Here is a 17,554-nt window from a genome sequence, read left to right as displayed (position 1 = left end):
TAGACTTCGTTTCCTCTATCATAATCGCTCCTCTTTCACCCCAGCTGCCAAACTAACCCTGATTCAGATGACCATCCTACCCATGCTAGATTACGGAGACATCATTTATAGATCGGCAGGTAAGAGTGCTCTCGAATGGCTAGATGTTCTTTACCATTCGGCCATCAGATTTGCCACCAATGCTCATAGGACACATCACTGCACTCTATACTCCTCTGTTAACTGGTTATCTCTGTATACCCGTCACAAGACCCACTGGTTGATGATTCTTTATTAAAAAAAAACCTTAGGCCTCACTCCCCCCTATCTGAGATGACTACTTCAGTCCTCATCCTCCACATAACACCTGTTCTGCCAGTCACATTCTGTTAAAGGTCCCCAAAGCACACACACCCCTGGTTCTCTTATCTTTTCACTTCGCTGCAGCTAGCGACTGGAACGAGCTGCAAGAAACACTCAAACTGGACAGTTTTATCTCAATCTCTTCCTTCAAAGACTAAATCATAGACACTCTTAGTGACAGTTGTGGCTGCTTTGCGTGATGTATTGTTGTCTCTACCTTCTTGCCCTTTGTGCTGTTGTCTGTGTCAAATACTGTTTGTACCCTGTTTTGTGCTGCTATCATGTTATGCTGCTGCCATGTTGTGTTGCTACCATGCTGTGTTGTCATGTGTTGCTGCTATGCTATGTGGTCTTAGGTCTCTCTTTATGTAGTGTTGTTTTGTCTCTCTTGTCGTGATGTGTGTTTTGTCCTATATTTTTGTTACGTTTATTTTCATTTTTATTCCCGGACCCCGTCCCCGCAGGAGGCCTTTTGCCTTTTCATAGGCCATCGTTGTAAATAGGATTTTTCTCTTTAACTGAGTTGCCTAGTTAAATAAAGGTTAAATAAAATAAATACAGTTGAAGTCGGAAGTTTACATACACTTAGGTTGGAGTCATTAACTCGTTTTTCAACCACTCCGCAAATTTCTTGATAACAAACTAGTTTTGGCAAGTCTGTTAGGACATCTACTTTGTGCATGACACAAGTCATTTTTACAACAATTGTTTACAGACAGATTATTTCACTCATAATTCCCTGTATCACAATTCCAGTGGGTCAGAAGTGTACTGTGCCTTTAAACAGCTTGGAAAATTCCAGAAAATGATGTAATGGCTTTAGAAGTTTCTGATAATTGACATTATTTTTAGTCAATTGGAAGTATACATGTGGATGTATTTCAAGAGCTACCTTCAAACTCAGTGTCTCTTTCCTTGAAATCATGGGAAAATCAAAAGAAATCAGCCAAGACCTCAGAAAAAAATTGTAGACCTCCACAAGTCTGGTTCATCCTTGGGAGCAAGTTCCAAACACCTGAAGGTACCACCGTGAAGCACGGGGGTGGCAGCATCATGTTGTGGGGGTGTTTTGCTGCAGGAGGGACTGGTGCACTTCACAAAATAGATGACATCATGAGCAAGGAAAAGTATGTGGATATATTGAAGCAACATCTCAAGACATCAGTCAGGAAGTTAAAGCTTGGTCGCAAATGGGTCTTCCAAATGGACAATGACCCCAAGCATACTTCCAAAGTTGTGGCAAAATGGCTTAATAAGGACAACAAAGTCAAGGTATTGGAGTGGCCATCACAAAGCCCTGACCTCAACCCTATAGAAAATGTGTGGGCAGAACTGATAAAGCATGTGCGAGCAAGGTGGCCTAAAAACCTGACCCAATCACATCAGCTCTGTCAGGAGGAATTGGCCAAAATTCACCCAACTTGTTGTGGGAAGCTTGTGGAAGGCTACCTGAAACATTTGACCCAAGTTAAACAATTGAAAGGCAATGCAACCAAATACTAATTGAGTGTATGTAAACTTCTGACCCACTGGGATTGTGATGAAAGAAATAAAATATGAAATAAATCATTCTCTCTACTATTATTCTGACATTTCACATTCTTAAAATAAAGTGGTGATCCTAACTGACCTAAGACAGGGAATTTTTACTAGGATTAAATGTCGGTAATTATGAAAAACTGAGTTTAAATGTAATTGGCTAAGGTGTATGTAAACTTCCGACTTCAACTGAATGAATGTATGTATGTATGTATATATATATATATATATATATATATATATATATATATATATATATATATATATATATATATATATATTTATTTAGGAATGTAGTGAAGTAAAAAATAAATAAAATAAATAATAAAACAAATACATTTGTTTTATTATTTATTATTTACTTCACTCTACATTCCTAAAAAATAATATGTACTTCTTACTCCACACACTTTCCTTGACACCCAAAAGTACTCGTTACATTTTGAATGCTTAGCAGGACAGGAAAATGGTCCAATTCACGCACCTATCAAGAAAACATCCCAGGTCTACCCTATTGCCTCTGATCTGATGGACACACTAAACACAAATGCTTCATTTGTAAGTTATGTCTACGTGTTGGAGTGTGCCCCTGGCTATCTATAAATAAATACAAAATAAGAACTGTGCCATCTGATTTGCTTAATATAAGACATTTAAAATGACTTATACTTTTACTTTTATACTTAAGTATATTTAAAATCAACTTTTATTTAAGTAGTAGTTACCTGGTTGACTTTCACTTTTATTTGAGTCATTTTCTATCAAGGTATCTTTACTTTTACTCAAGTATGACAATTGGGTACTTTTTCCACCACTGCCAAACAGATTAAATAACACATATTGTATATCTAGAAAGCTAGATTTACTAGCAAACAGTGAGGATTAACAATAATACAACAATTGATCAAACTGAAGTTGGTTTTACTATAAAAAATATTTGCCTTAGCATGCCTGATAGACATGTCTGTAGGTAGAATACTGTCTGCCTACCTATGCACCTAGGCAGACATGTTCTGGTCACTGTGCAAAAGTTGAAGGTTATGCCATATTTATTTCTATTAAGGCGAAATATTGTTGTAAATGTAGTCTCTATGACTTTTATGTTGGCACAGTTCAACTGTTGTTCAAACTACAACAGAGTCATTTATTTAATTTGTTTGTATTAGACAATACCGTGGTGCCTGGCTTCTTCCTGGGGTGGATTCTAGACACAAACAGAATGACTTTGCCTGTGTCTCATTGCAGCAGAACCGTATCCCGTGAACTGAATCCCTCTCTAGGGATGAGACTTTATGCTGGACTTCAAGCAGATGACTAATGAGGAGCTGAATGGCAGTTTGATCATAACAACACTCCTCCCACAGCTTTACACGTATTCCCTGATCATACTGTATGTTTCTTTGTGAATAGTAATTTCGTTCATGACCAACAGCTCTCTTAGCTACAGATTGTTACACCAGATAATGTGATTTAACCAAAAATGTTGGTATCCATTCCTCGAAATTACAGGATAAATACTGTTTGCTGTAGCACAGAGAATGTTCTACCAACCTTGGCGATGCCATCTTCGTCCTCGATTCGGGTAAACATAAAATGTCCGTGTCCAGTTGCAGGGGGTCAGTTTGAATTTGGAAAATGCTACATTACTCTTTTTGCTCCATTTAATTAAAAAAAAGGTTTTATTTAACCTTTATTTTACTGCTCCGTTTAAGTAATCCAACAATGTGTACAATGTCATCTTGTTCTTTCAAGTCTTCTCTCATTGATCGAGACGGGTATCTGTCATCATGGGGGCACCGAGTGGCGCAGCAGTCTGAGGCATTGCATCTCAGCGCTAGAGGTGCCATTACAGACCCTAGTTCGATTCCAGGCTGTATCACAACCAGCTGTGAGTGGGAGTCCCATAGGGCGGCACACAATTGGCCCAGTGTTGTCTGGGGTAGGCCGTCATTATAAATAAGAATTTGTTCTTAACTGACTTGCCTAGAAAAAATGTTTAAATCATGACACAGCACTTTGGGGTGGACACCCACCGGTCTCGACCAATGAGAGAAGACTTGAAATAGACAAGATATTGGTAAATGACATTATCTGTTGTAACAATCTGTAGCTACAGTTCTCTGCACTTGTGTGTCTCAATACATGAGACACAGTGAAGTGTATTACACTGTTCATACAACAAATGTATGTTTAATTTACCATATAACATTCTTTGTAAAATACCCAGTTCTCTAGAGTTAGCATTAAATAGTGTACACTCCCCTGTATTTTACATTTGGACAAATAAACATTATTCAGATATCATAATGTCTAACATTTGTTTGATACTCCAGAGCCCTGTACAGGTTAAAGAAATATATTCTGTGAATCTATAAAGACAGACAAATTTCGAAGATTGATAGAAAATACCATATTTATTTGATGGTGGTTCTACACGGTCTTATGCTGAGCAATACTGGCTTTGTTTACACAGGCAGCCTAATTCTGATCTTTTTCCCACTAATTGGTCTTAATCACATCAGATATTTTTCAGAACCGATCTAATTGGTCAAAATACCAATTAGTCACAAAAAAATATCAGAATTTGGCTGCTTGTGTAAACGCAGCGATAGTCCTTTATCCGGCTTCGGTACACTGGCAATGATGTTTGGCATGGTGGGCTGGGGAAGCTGAGACTCTTTGTGCTTATGGCGAATGGTCTTGTCCTGTCTGCGGTGAACGGCCAGCTGGATAACACTCTACCGAATGCGGTGTAGGTCTTCTTAACCACCAACTTTTTTGGACCTCTTGCAGAAGATTTGCTGGTACTGCATGTCTCCTGGAAAGAAATGGTTGTGGTGTTAGTATTTTACACATTTTGTGGAAGGGACGTAGGGCAACACGTCTTTGTTGGTAAGCTGTCAACCAAATGGGATTGGCTAGCGTATTGTTCAGGGACAAGGACATTGGGAGCGGCTTTTGAGAGGAAAGATCAGTCAACAAAGTGAATGGGCTGGGTGGCTGAAGGTGTGAAAAGTCTTAGGAGTGCAGTTCTTACACAGTATGAATTGTCGTGTATTTTAGATTGAGGATAAATGGCACCTCAATCGCTCTCATATACAACAACACATTTACTGTCTAAGCCAACATTTACTGTCTAACCCAGCGTTTCTCAAACTCAGTCCTGGGGACCCCAAGGGGTCCACATTTTGGTTTTATGCCCTAGCTGATTCAAATAATCAAAGCTTGATGAAGAGTTCATTATTTGAATCAGCTGTGTAGTGCTAGGGCAAAAACCAAAACGTGCACCCCTTGGGGTACCCAAGTTTGGGAAATGCTGGTCTAAGCACAACCCCCAAAAAACTTGCCTCAGTTAAAAGTACTGTCTTTAAACCTCCCCCAGCCCATTGACTTAGACAGATCATTCTTGTCAATAGTAGCCCTTTGCAGGGGCTTTTTGTAGACATGTCTTTTTATTGTGTTTTGAGAATCTGCAGAGAGACGAATGTGGTGCTGTCATTACTGTTGGAGTCTTGATTTTACACCTTTCAGTGTCCCCTGCTGGTTTCTGTCCCACAATCTTGTGCTCCATAATCGCAGTGTGCCTGCTCCCTCATGCTTTTGTACCCAAAATGCAGCCGCTTTGGGGTATTTTTCAGTAGGTTGTGTGGAATGACTCCAGATAACCTGAGTATTAAATTGATTACACGGTCTGAAAGGTGCTCTGTGGTCCCACAGAAGTTCTGAGATTGCTGGATGTTGTTCGTTTGAAGTGCACAATGCCATTGTCCAAGTTTGTGAGCATGCCCCATCTACCTTAGTGGGCAGTTTCTGCATTTGCTATTAATGACGGACTTTGTGGTTCATTATGAGCAGACGAATGTACAGGAAGTCAAAACTTCACGATTCTACCAGTGAAATTAAAATGTGCTAGTTCTAGCTTGCGGTTTGGATAATGTTTAAGATAAAAAAGGTCATGTTTTTAATATAGTAATGACTATATGCCGTGGCAGAGCAAGGGTGAAATTCCCCTTTAAGCTTGAAAAGCTGGTGAATGGCAAGTTGAACGGTTGCTTCCTGGGCTTAAGGAGAATCGCCATATTCCATGTATCCTGTAAAGCCATATTCTGGTTCAGATCGTAGTCAGATATGACTGTATTGCGCAGCAGAGCATGAGCAAATGGCTCAGCTTCAAAATGTTAGTGATCAATTTAGTGATACCCGAGCCCTGCCCGTACCTTAGTTATGGATTAAAAACAGGCCTTACCCACCCCTAACGTGAAGTTTAATGTCGGGTAGCAGAACTCCACTTTGCAGCATGAATGGAGAATATTTTATGTACAAACCAGTCCATGGGGGATATGAGCACAGATAGAACAATGAGACAGATATTTCACCGGATGTATAAATGTGAAGCATCCACTTGGCGTTCCCCTCACTACCAAATATGGTTGTGAGTGGAAGCCCACTGGCCAGCAGTGGGAGAAGATGGAACGAGATGGATTTTGGCCGACATTCCCCAAATGTTGTCATCGATGAAACATTTGATCTCAATACAGTTCTGTTCTCAAAACTAGAATATGTTATGAACAGAGTGGACTAAGTTTTGTAGACTTTACAACTTGGCAAAACTTTTTTTAAATGCCATTGTTTGTTCTGCCCACTATGACTAATTTGTTCCCGTTGGAAACGGCAGGCTGTGGTCCATCTTGTGTATAGCCAGTTGCATAGATTCCATTTGGACGGTAAGATGACACGACTCAATATCGCTAGTGAACGCGTTATTATTGTATTAGACTCACTTTAAGTATAATTGATTGTTTTCCTCCTCATTATCAATAATATACTTATTTGTCATTAAAAATATTATTATAATACCGAATACAGCATTCATTAACGTTGCATTAATTAACACGGTGTGCAAAATATGTTGTTTTTTTCCATCTCGATCGCGGACCATGTTTATTAAGACCGGTTTCCATCGGAGGTAAATAAAGAACGAACCAAGCTACTTCCTGTTTTGATATTTTTTTTGGAGGGGCCGTTTCGTTTCGCTATCGTAGCTAGGATAGATACAAGCCAGATAGATATCTGCAATGAAACGCTAACACTTTACTAACATGTAGGCTGTTAAAAAACAAGACTGATACAACTAGCGATACCGACATAACTACCGTTGTGCTTTGGAGGTTCCAACTGTTTTTGTGCTTGTGGGATATGGCACTGAGTTCTGGCGGTTGGGGTAAACCGACTGTACCAGCCCCGTCCCAGTCTGTACATGGCGGGCCCGCGCTGGCTAACTGCAATACAGTTTTGATGTCGGTACGGGTGTCGGTTTGCCATTCGGGTATTCGACCGCTTTGCCTCCCTGGAGCTGGCGATGAGGCTCTCCGTCTTCAACTTAGCATGGACCCCAGCAAAGCTGGAGAGTTTCGGCTAGCACTGAGGGACATTAGCGGAAGCGGCCGTAGTGTGGTAAGATACAGTAGATCTAGACGTTACAGAGCAGTGTATCTCGACCCCTGATGTAAAGCCATGCAATACATTTCATGCGTTGACATGAGAAATTGCACACGTTTGTTTGTTTGTTGGAGCAATATCTTTTTACAGAAAATACAGTAGTCACTGAATTGGAATCTTGTTTAATCAGATACTACAGTAATCCCATTGGTGGGAACCGATGTCTTGTGGTGATTACAGTTTACTTATCGGTCCTTGTGTTTGTCTGTACAAGGGAAGACAAGATTTTCTTTATGGAAGATTATTCCAGCATGTAAACAACTAAACATCAAAGTTAGCACATTGCCACTGGGGTTACAGTTTGTCCCTCTAAGGTGAAGTAGGTCCATATCCACGAAGTCCACAAAGATAAGAGATCTAAGCAAATTATTCTCTTCATTTCTTTCTCCCAGTTCATTGCTGAGTTTGACCTGCGCTCTGTGCAGTATGAGGTCAAGTCCCCATGCCTTCACGAGATGCGCTTGGCCACGCCCCCCCATGACTGTATCCGCTTCAACTTCCGCTGTGACCTGGAGGCTGAGCAGTGGGCCACTGTGGTGATGTCATCACTAAGAGAGGCACACAGAGGTCAGAGGGCATGGCAGTCTTTTTCCTCTTGTCTGCTTGCTTAGATGCATTCATGCCATTGTGTATTAGAAGAGTGTCTTCCTAGTATACCATACTATGGCTAGCACAATTGACCACTCTCTCCCTCACTGCAGTTGCTGTAAATAGTTCCCCACATCCTATGGATGACCGACAGCAGCACGAAGCAGCAGCTCTAGAACAGCGCAGCACAGCCTCCTTACCACTCACTGGTGAGTACCCTCACCACACGATTCCCCCACTCTCTCTTTCTACCACATTTGCAAGACTACACAGGGTACATTTTTCTGTGTGCGAGTGAACCTGTTCTCTCTCTGAAGAGGAGCTGTGCTTGGAGCTTGCCCGGGCGATCGAGGCAGGTGACAGCCAGGGTGCTGCTCAGCACGCGTCTGCTCTAGCTCGTCAGAAGGCAGTGCTCACTATCCAACTGTCTGAGAAGAGTTACGCCGAAGGAGAGATAAGGTGAGAAATAACAGGCAGTAGCTTGGGAGTAGTCCAAAAGAACATGGATAATTTGTGCTAATGAAGTTTCATGTCTCTTGCAGTTTGTCTGTGGCAGTGGAAGACATCTCCTCTTCCTGTTGCGTCACAGTGAAAGTATTTCCCCACATGACTGTCGCAGCACTCAAGCAGCAGGTCAGATACATTTCTGTCTCTGTTTGCTAGAGTACTTGGGCTACATCCGGCAAATGAAACTGTCCACAAATCTTTCTCTCCTCTGTCATTGCTCTCTCTCAGGTGTTTTTGGAGTATGGCTTTCACCCTCGCGTGCAGCGCTGGGTGATTGGACAATGCCTGTGCACAGAGCCTAGGTCCCTGGCCTCGTATGGGGTCCAGAGGGATGGGGATACGGCCTACCTTTACTTGGTCTCAGCCCGCCATGCCCGCCTCACCCGCCAGCTATTCCAGCAGGACCAGGAGGGTGCCCACCTCACCCCACCTCCGCCTACCAGCAACGGGCCTCTTTCCCAGGACTGGAGGGGCTACAGCACCCTGCCCTCCAGGCTTAGCCACAACACCCAGGGTAAGTTTACCTCTTGGCATGCACTTGCGCACATGCTCACGCATGACTGAACTCCTTTTTCATTGTTGTGCTTGGCTGTAGGGAGCACCGGAAGTGGGGCCGAGAGGTTGGGTACGAGCGAGATCCGAGACGCCCTCAACCTGGAGACGCTGCATCTTAAAGATAAACCTGATAAGCCCAGCAAAGCCAGTAAAACACAGGTCAACCCCGATGTTTAAATTTGTGATTGACGTTTTTTACGCAAGATGATCGAGTTGAGCGCCTACTCTTCCTTTACTTGATAGTTCCATGTAGCTGGTATACCGCTGAATTTCACTGGTTGTGATACACTAATAGAAAGTTCCTACTCTCACACACATCCTCTCTGTCCTTCTGATCTGCAGACCGAATGGGCGTGTCCCTCCTGCACCTTCATCAACAAGCCTACCCGACCAGGCTGTGAGATCTGCAGTACAGCCAGACCTGACTCACGCAAGCACAGCCGCATACAACAGGTACTGTATCTATGGCATGCCTACAGACAGATGGCACACATCACTGTTTATTCTCCCTTTAGTAAACTACAGTATTTTCTTTATTCTCATATGTGTGATAAAGGAGAAAGGAAGAAGAGAGGAGCAGATCAGTGCATTGAGCAGTTAACTGCCTCAACCGTAACCTATACAATAACCTGGAAGACTGATCACTCACACACCAACTTAGAGCTACAAACCCACCACCACTACTGACATACTATGATGACAAACCTCTGGACGCTGCAGCACAGACATGGAACTCCACTTGCTGAGGCTCGCAAAAGGAACTACCTGTATAGTCAATGAGCTGGCTTTTGACTCTGTGGACATGAGTCAGCATCCTTTGCCTTGTGGCAGACTTTACCATTTATTTATTTTACATAAGGGATGGGGGGGGGGGGGACTAGTCCAATATTTATTTTAGAGGGGTGGGTGGTGCTTCTCTCATCCCTCTACCTGATATATCTCAGATGAGATAATATTATATATATTTGAAGTTGGCCAACTGTGAAAGTTTATACTTTGAAAGCTGAAAAAAGCTGTTTTTAAAACCAGGGCCTGTATTCAAACAGTCTCAGAGTAGGAGTGCTGGCTGTCCCAACCCCCCCAAAAAATATTGGTTGACCGAAAGTAGTCTGTTCTTTTAACCAATCGATTGGTAAAAAAAGAAAAAAAATCCATATATAGACACACCCTATGTGTTTTAATAAAATCAACTATTTTCACTGAGCTTGTCTGCTGCTTTTAATGGCGCTGACAGGTAGCCTTGGTCGACTTCTATGCGTAATCAGGTGCATGTCTTTACTCAACATTGAGTGCTCCAAACAAAAAGACTGAGTAAATTGACAACTAAAAAATGGAATGAAATAAACCAAAACTTGTTTCTCACAAGTGTAGCATAGGTTGTGCGCTCTGCAAACAGTGTCCACTTTGACAATGAGAACAGTAAAAGACTAATAATAATGAATGCATTCACAGAAACTACCATAAATCAATTAATGGTAAATGTACTACTGGTGATACGGGTGTGCCATCCTCGCGGCCTCCAATGGATCTGTACATTGAGACAGGCGCGAATCAGACAGGTCTTGTTTGCCATAAAAAATACATTTGACTGCTCGACTAAAATCTTGGTCGCCCAAACAATCGACCAGTTGACTAAATGGGGTGAGCCTGATTAGGGTGAGCCCTAATCAGATTAGATCATAATTAAATCAACATGGGGGACCTGATCCTAGATCAGCACTCCTACTCTGAGACAATGAGGGGATTTGATTAATGCCCCCGGTGAACCAGGTAAGAGTTGATTGCGTTCGTGTTGGAACCAAGCGTGAGCCAGGTGCCCTGCTTTTGACAGTGAAGTCAGCTCAAAGCAACCATGATGTAGGTTAAGCAGGTGGGGTAATGAGTAGGCTTCTGTGTTTTCACATGCAAACATGATTGCGTGGATAAAAAACACTGACAATGAAAACGAGTTAAATTCAAACTGGTATTTTATGTAAAAGATGTTTCTGAACGATGCATCAGGATGCCTTGTTGACGACATGACCGAGCGGCGCAGATTGCTGTTTGATTTGAGATTGGCGCTTCTCTCTCACCGCTTTTGCCTGTTCATGGTTCAGCTTAATCAGGCACCCTCAGTGTGAATACAGGCCCAGGTCTTGTCTGTCATTGGTTGGTGCCATATTGTTTTATAGGAGAGGAATTGCTTGCTAGGAGGCTGTGGAAGTGACAGGGTTTTAAAGTGCTTTTATTTTTATAACATTGTATTTAGTGTTTAACAGAATGTTTGGCAATGTTAATGTTGATGTGTAATGCGTTTCACCTACTTTCCAATAAGTTTCTGTCCGGACTGTGATAGTGAATGTTTTGTTTTGTCAGAAACATGACTGTATAAAATGGTGTTAACTGAATAAACGTAAGTTAATCAAGTTTGAATTAAGTTTTTATTTGAGCATTTATAAATGAGTTCAAATACTTTTTTTTCTAAACATTTGAAAGTAAAGACAATTCTTAGTTCATACAGTAGATGCAATTATGGATGTTTTCTGGAGGGCTTTATTTACCATGAGGTTGGCAGTCGGATGGTGCTGCCTCCTTAACATTCTCTTTTGTCCCTTCCAATGTCAGTGGTACTGTTGTTCAGTTTGATCAACTAGCAGAATATTCACTAACATAAGCAAGAAACATCCAAAACAGTTGCAGGTATATATTTGGGTATGATAAACCAAAACAATCCCATGCACACAAGCCTGAACCCAATACAACCTTATAGTTGTAATTCTGCCACACAAGCCCAACCTAATGCACTTAACCACTCCGGGGCATGTCAGTCAGTCTTAATCCTTGGTGAAAGGTCAGACCTGAGCACACCTCAGTTCATTCCATAAATGCAGGTCTAGAACCCATGTCATACTTCAGGATAGGTGGAGTTCCCATAAAGACAGGTCTGGGACCAGTCTTCCCCCTGTTACTTCCAGAAGAGGATGTTCCAGAGCAGCAGCCAGCAGGGGTAGATCGGCAGAGCCAGGAGCAGATAGACCAATGAGTCGTAGAGGGCGTGGTCCAGAATGCTCTATGAGATGACGGACAGAAAGAGCATCCAACCGTCTTGCAGGGAGACGCAGTAGAGCAGAGTGCAGCCGGGCTCAGCAGCACCATGTTGGCTGCAGACGGAGAGAGGGTAAAGACAATACTACAGAACTCTGGTAGGGAAACTTAACAGTGGAGCACCATGACTGTCGACAGTGAAGGAGGGAGTGAAACATTACATGTACACAATATCCTCGCACTCAAGGAACAGTGGAACTAACACTGCATTGTTCCCTTAGGGCTCGATTCAATCCGTAGCACAGAAGACCTGCACTACAGCGCAATATAAATGCAAAGGCAATGTTCGCGGAGACTGAGTTCACGGGTAAACACTGCATATGTCGGCCCAATCGGAAAATAACCTTTCAATTTCAATAGCGCTACAACGCTGATCTACAGAGCTACGGATTGAATCAAGCCCTTAGACATTCAACTAGAGTGCAACATCAATGAGAAGACACATACTGAGAAGCACAGGGAGAAACTTGTGGGTGAGAGTATTACTTGGGCGTGTGTGGTGTGATGAAGGCAGTGATGGGCACCAGGGACAGAGCCACGATGAAGCCCAGGGAGAAGTTGATTAGGGCAGTGCAGCCCAGTAAAACGGCCAGGTATAGTAGAGCTACCAGCTTCAGCATCCTCCAGCCCTGCTCTGTGACCTGTCCTTGCCTAGAGGGAGAGAGTAGACAAAAGCCCTGTTTATACTTGGTGCTAACATTATCAATAAAGTGTAAACCGATCTGGATGGTCAAACCATTGAAATAATCATTATACCAGCCACTAAAATCATTGACAGATAGCACAATACTGACTTAAGATAAAGAAATTCATTTTAATTTTAAACAATATATTTAAAATGTGCATACAGGGAGGCACCAGCTAATCTGATGAAAATTCAGACACAATGGAGGGATAAGGGATCCATTTTAATACAATGTGTAGAAGGGTGAAATGAAAATGTAAGTGTTATCCGTCGAACCTCAACGCAATTTGGAACATATCTCACCCATTTAGCATGCGGCTGACACGTGGTAATGTTAAATAACGGTATTGTTTTTTTTGGCATTGTGTTAATTAGTAATACGCTCAACTTTTACTGGTAAGGCGTACCCCCACTATTTATTTTGCCGGATCGGTTTAGGCAGAGATTAGTGGCCGATAACGAGACGCGTCCAGACAGCAGTGGACGCATAAATTCAGACTACATGTGATTAGGTTACACATCTAGTTGTTTAGTAACCGCTGCGCCACTCAGAAAGCCCTTCTATATTTCATTCTATGATTACACCTAGGCTATTAAAACATGTGTGCACACAGGGAGTCCCGCACCAGTAAGAAATTAAATCTACTTTCACCCCTGGATGCAACAAACCTTGATCAGATAGTGATTAGATCATATCACAATACTCATGTTAGAACAAGGTGTTACTGAGGCTGGAGTTACAAAAAGGGACATGGTGAAATTAAATAATTTACTGCAGCCACAGTAACTTCAAGGTGTGTGTGATAATTGGGGAAAACCTGGCATAGATGCATATTTTTAGCGTGTGAGATAAGATAGCTATGCAGGTTGTGCAGTTTTTTTTCAACAAGCACATTGAGTAGCCAGACATAGAAAGAGTAGCCAGCCACACAACGAAATTATTGAATACTTTTCAGTGTATTGTTTGTTTTTGGGGATATTGTCTAGGCCTATATGATCAGGAGTATTTTCAAAGTAAGGGAACATTAAACATTTTTTAACATTTAACCTGTCTTCTCTTGAGATTAAAGTATTTTACTGCAAGATATGTTGCCACAATGTTTGTTCTTCAAATTAAAACAGAAATGGAAGTAAATAGCCCAAATAGTTATTTTTTTTTATTAAAGGTTCAATTTAAGATCAAACGAATTGTGTGATGAGCACTTTTACAAATGGAAAAATAGGTCTCTCAAATAAACAGAATAGATGCACAATTAAGTTCTGGGTCCATACATGTTAAGAGAAGAGAAAACGACAAATTTGTGTTAAATTTGTGTTTGCAACTCTGTGAATTGCAGTATGTCATTTATTCAAACAAAAAAAATACTTTAACATCTGACCCACAGATGAATTTAAGAATCTTGTAAGTCTGCTGACTTCAACAGGCTTCAAGCTTCCTTTTAAAGAGGCATTTTCTTAGCTATCTGCACTACAGGTATGATTGAAGAATGAAGGAAGTATTAATCATGGGCTTTGATACACAGAAAGCAGCAGTTAACTACTCCATTGTCAACATGTTGATTAAATCAGTAGACCTGTATCAATATCTTTGAAAATACCATAGAAGTATCATTAGCTTTTACAACAATTCAATCCGTTTTCTTTTATCATATTTTGGACCAGTGTGAGAGTGTCGCTCCACTAGCCTACCTATTGTTCCTGCAGATAACAGCCAAAAAGTCTACCAGTGTGCAACTGATGAGTCAATCACTTTAACATCACTGTCTAGCAAGTCCTGATGGACTTCATATCAAAAATACAAATGAGAACTTTAGTTTACTTGTACCAATGTGATATCATAGACATAACTACATTGTATGATTTATGAATGTAAAGGATATGAGATCACCTTTATTCAGTCAGTTCCACACCATTTATAAACCAGTCAAGCTTGCTGTTCCTCAATCTAATCAGAGTAAGCCTTTGCGCCAGCACTTCGTGGCTGTATACAAATTGCAAAGGAAAATAAATGAATGTGCCAAAAAACAATAAGCTGTGTAGATGACAATAGCAGTGAGGACCACAATTTCAGTCTCGGACACAGGGAAGTGTTGCACAGCCATCTGCTGAGAGAGGATGGGGAGGGTGTACAGAGCTACCCCTGTCATATGACTGATCACTACTGGAGTCAGTATAGACAGGATCCCTGGGCTGGAGGACAGGGGAGAAAGTATTCCAACCCATCCTCCCCTCTTGGCCAATTCCAACCATCCTCCCCTCTTGTCCAAGTCTCCCTTTGGAAAAAGGTAATCTGACATCAATTGGACTACCTGGTTAAATAATGATTCAATAAAACTAGAATCCCCAAGGTCCCAGAGGTCGATAGACACATGCAGCAGCATGATGACAGCCAGCTGGCCGAAGGCGGGCATGTAATAACCACTGGAGGCAAAGCGAGAGAGTGAGGGCATGAGAAGTAGGACTGGTGCAGATGCTCCAGGAGGTTGTTCAGCTTCCGGTATATCCCCTTCAGGAGCCTGAGGATGAGGGGGACACACAGGTTTATTTGCATAGAATTTTAAAGAGTGAAAATGTCCCCATAGAAAATACAAAAATGTTAAATGTTTTCTGATCATCTGAATTGAAGCTTGGACGTCAGTAGCTGACCTGCCGATGGTGGTGGTGTCGGTCTTGTACTGTCTGAAGGTGTTGATGCCCCTGACGGTAGCAGTCTCTATATGGTATCTAAGGAATGGGCCGTGGTTCCCCCAGGGCCGCCCGCTGGCCTGCTTCAACACCATCATGGTCTGGGCCGCGTGGATGTAGCCCAACGTACTGTCCCAGTCATTCCTCTGTAGCTGGGCAGTCGGATAATTAAACGTGTTACTACTGGCTCGTCCTTACCTGACACAAATACAGAGGAAGGGACAAGCTGAAATGTTTGTAGTGTGCTATTATTAGACTTTTTTTTAAATCAAAGTACCTCTGCAAGTATATCAAATAAATTACTCACTGAAGTAACTGCTGGCATTTGGACTTCCTCCTTACCTTGCCCTGGATGGTACACAGGTACACTATCTTCTGGCAGAAGGCTTAGAAAAGGTTGGCCCGGTCCAGGTTTGGCAGCTGGCCATTGAGCCCCTCCAGAACCAGGTGCAGACTGGTGATGATGTCACTGCTCTGCTCCAAAGACAGTGCTTCCTGGATGGAGCCACCTCTCCCCTGCAGCAGAGACCAGTCACCACCTGGGGGACCCAGAGTGAGGCACAGTGGTGGCAGGTTTGGGGTTGATGGTACAGAGACATTTAGAATACATACAGAGTCCATAATGGTGTCTCTACGACTGGTGCATTACAGGGTTACATCATTACAGAGATGCAGGTACTGACCATTGGTGTTGGTGTGGTGGTATCCCTCGAGCCAGGCCTGCATGCCGATCAGGTCATGTTCATTCACCAGAAAGGTATCCTTAGCCCAGTGGATCTGACCTGAGAAGAGACCGAATCATTGACTGATTAATTAAAGAAAGGAGGTAGGAGTGTATGCTTGTGTGGTGCTTCTCCAATGGTCTGTGTAAGTAGTATGCTTACTCCTGAAGTACTGGTTGTCGTTGTTTCCCTCACCACAGGGGGCGCCCAGCACCAGGGCATCAGTATGAGGGGCTCTGGGGGCCCGCAGGATCCCATAAATGTTAGTGCCATGCACCATCTGACCGAGACTGACAGACAAACAGAGAAAAGGATGAGTGAGAGAAAGAGAAGAAATTAAAGCCTGAGAGGAAAGAATGCGTCTGTGTGAAAGTGTGTGCGCACTGGGATCAAATTAAATGCATGTTTAGACATCTTTGTCTTAGCACACACTCGCATATCTCTCATATCTTTGTTTTCATCGGGGAAGGGAAGTTTGCAGGTGAAGCTCTGAGTAAACACTTCCAGCCCTTGAGACTGCATTGTATACACCAGCCAATCCACTGGCATCCCACTACAAAGAAGAGAGGAGAGAAATGCAGAAGGAATATTATGGGAGAGGACAGGGGGATTATATCATTCTTACAGCTGGAATTGTGATAGGTAAATTAAGGACTGAATGTCAAAATTGGGGTTAGTGATAGGAAGGGCAGATCTTTTTTCCTTACACTAGTGATATGCTATAGGAAGAAGGCTTATCAGGCTGACTCACCCTACTTTTATAGGGGAACAGTTTAAATGATACCCTACAAAAAAAAGTGGATTGGGTACATCAAGAGGATGCCCAGTTCCATTCCATTCCCCAACGGATTCTCCCTCAGGATTCTACAAGGACTCACCAAATTGGTGCATTGAAACAGGTGAGAAGGTCGGTCAGGGCTCGCCTTTGGTTTGGGTCAGACAGCAGTCCCATATTGTTGCCTTGTACCACTCACACTGGCTCAGCTGGACCCTAGGAAACTAAGACTCACACAATAATATTCAATAATGTTGCGTTAGCTTTAGCGCTCAACATCGTTAAACTAGCTAGCTAACGTACCTGCTAACCCAATATTGATTGGGAAGATGTGTTAGCTGGCGTCATAGAACCAGCTACGTTGAACGCGCAAATACCGAAACTGTGTTTATTTTCAACCAGACAATGCGTCTTAATAACTTTACAAATGTGTAGTTGTAAACCAGAGCCTACCTCTAGGGGCACAGTAAGGGTAACACCCAAGATGACAGGTGCAGATAGGCCATACTACGCAACATGTTTTTCCTCGTTTCTTACCGGACTATTGTGTGACGGACCAACTCAACTCTCGCT

At 42.4% G+C, this 17,554-nt stretch overlaps 1 protein-coding gene, 1 long non-coding RNA gene and 1 pseudogene across 4 annotated transcripts; 1 reads left to right on the top strand and 2 right to left on the bottom strand.

The window, feature by feature from the left end:
- Nucleotides 1-4,276: 4,276 nt before the first annotated feature.
- LOC110508619 (uncharacterized) lies at nucleotides 4,277-6,246 on the bottom strand. The gene is made up of 2 exons (XR_002471336.3): nucleotides 6,132-6,246; nucleotides 4,277-4,699 (listed from the first exon to the last, which is right to left on the bottom strand). It is a non-coding gene; the product is annotated as an uncharacterized LOC110508619 (long non-coding RNA).
- Nucleotides 6,247-6,297: 51 nt separating this feature from the next.
- LOC110508618 (ranBP-type and C3HC4-type zinc finger-containing protein 1) lies at nucleotides 6,298-11,435 on the top strand. 2 transcript variants are annotated; one of them, XM_036966366.2, is made up of 9 exons: nucleotides 6,298-6,605; nucleotides 7,773-7,947; nucleotides 8,082-8,177; nucleotides 8,286-8,427; nucleotides 8,511-8,601; nucleotides 8,704-8,989; nucleotides 9,071-9,189; nucleotides 9,373-9,483; nucleotides 9,587-11,435. In XM_036966366.2, the coding sequence occupies exons 2-9, from the start codon at nucleotides 7,836-7,838 to the stop codon at nucleotides 9,629-9,631; spliced, it is 1,002 nt and encodes a 333-aa protein (XP_036822261.2). In that variant the 5' UTR covers nucleotides 6,298-6,605; nucleotides 7,773-7,835; the 3' UTR covers nucleotides 9,632-11,435. The 2 variants fall into 2 exon arrangements, with proteins under 2 accessions (XP_036822261.2, XP_021444946.2); XM_021589271.3 differs by having other exon boundaries at nucleotides 6,320-7,335.
- Nucleotides 11,436-14,108: 2,673 nt separating this feature from the next.
- Nucleotides 14,109-17,158, bottom strand: LOC110508615 (GPI-anchor transamidase component GPAA1-like; annotated as a pseudogene). Its single transcript, XR_016492714.1, has 6 exons — nucleotides 17,085-17,158; nucleotides 16,369-16,496; nucleotides 16,168-16,266; nucleotides 15,910-16,023; nucleotides 15,446-15,677; nucleotides 14,109-15,315 (listed from the first exon to the last, which is right to left on the bottom strand). The product of XR_016492714.1 is annotated as a GPI-anchor transamidase component GPAA1-like (transcript).
- Nucleotides 17,159-17,554: the final 396 nt, after the last annotated feature.

The sequence above is a fragment of the Oncorhynchus mykiss genome, chromosome 28 (assembly GCF_057628025.1).
Source record: "Oncorhynchus mykiss isolate SJ-2025 chromosome 28, ASM5762802v1, whole genome shotgun sequence".
Lineage (NCBI taxonomy): Eukaryota > Metazoa > Chordata > Actinopteri > Salmoniformes > Salmonidae > Oncorhynchus > Oncorhynchus mykiss.
The sequence above is the reverse complement of the archived record's forward strand: the minus strand, read 5'-3'. Positions and strand labels throughout refer to the sequence as shown.